The following is a 644-nucleotide window of genomic DNA, read 5'->3' as shown; positions in this document are numbered from 1 at the left end:
CTCCCTTTGCTCCATCATCTGGCTGAATCGTGGTTTCAAGCTGAGGAAAAGGGGCTGCACCTAAGCGCACCAGAGCACCCGGACCCGGCTCCTGGGGCGCTGGTTCACGCAGAGACGTTCAGAGAGCTGATGGGGGAGAGCTGCCTCTGAGATCCCACCTCTTCCCCTCCGACACACGCTGCCTCGCTGTTCAGAGCCCTTCTCCCCGTGGAAATGGGCAGCACCGATGGGTTTCAGTACCGTGCGCTCTACCCCTACAGCAAGGAGCGCGAGGAGGACATTGATCTGCTGCCTGGGGACATCCTGGTGGTGAGCAAGGGGGCCCTGCAAGCCTTGGGCTTCAAAGACGGGGATGAGCAGACCCCCAATCAGATCGGGTGGATCCTGGGTGTCAATGAGCGGACCAAGCAGAAGGGTGACTTTCCCGGCACGTACGTGGAGTACGTGGGGCCCGTGAAGATCTCGGTCCCTTCTCACCGGCCCCGCGTGCAGAGACCCTTGCCCGCAACGCCAGGGGCCAGTGGCGGCCGGCTACAGGAGGCTCCGGAGCAAGGTAAGCCCTGATCCTTCGGGAGAGCTCCGTGCGCCAGACAGGGGGTGTGAGTGGCTCAGCAGGACGGGGGGAAGCCCTGGGCTCGGCAGCA

General features: G+C 63.7%; 1 protein-coding gene across 1 annotated transcript in view; it reads left to right on the top strand.

Moving 5' to 3' along the window:
* Window positions 1-213: 213 nt before the first annotated feature.
* LOC104499813 (phosphatidylinositol 3-kinase regulatory subunit beta-like) overlaps window positions 214-644 on the top strand; it is a gene marked incomplete at its 3' end in the record, with an annotated part of 10,012 nt that continues 9,581 nt past the window's right edge. The window contains 1 exon segment of the mRNA XM_010143370.1: window positions 214-553. Coding sequence (XP_010141672.1) covers window positions 214-553 — 340 coding nt within the window.

This window comes from Buceros rhinoceros, unplaced genomic scaffold, assembly GCF_000710305.1.
Source record: "Buceros rhinoceros silvestris isolate BGI_N320 unplaced genomic scaffold, ASM71030v1 scaffold23299, whole genome shotgun sequence".
Lineage (NCBI taxonomy): Eukaryota > Metazoa > Chordata > Aves > Bucerotiformes > Bucerotidae > Buceros > Buceros rhinoceros.
The sequence above is the reverse complement of the archived record's forward strand: the minus strand, read 5'-3'. Positions and strand labels throughout refer to the sequence as shown.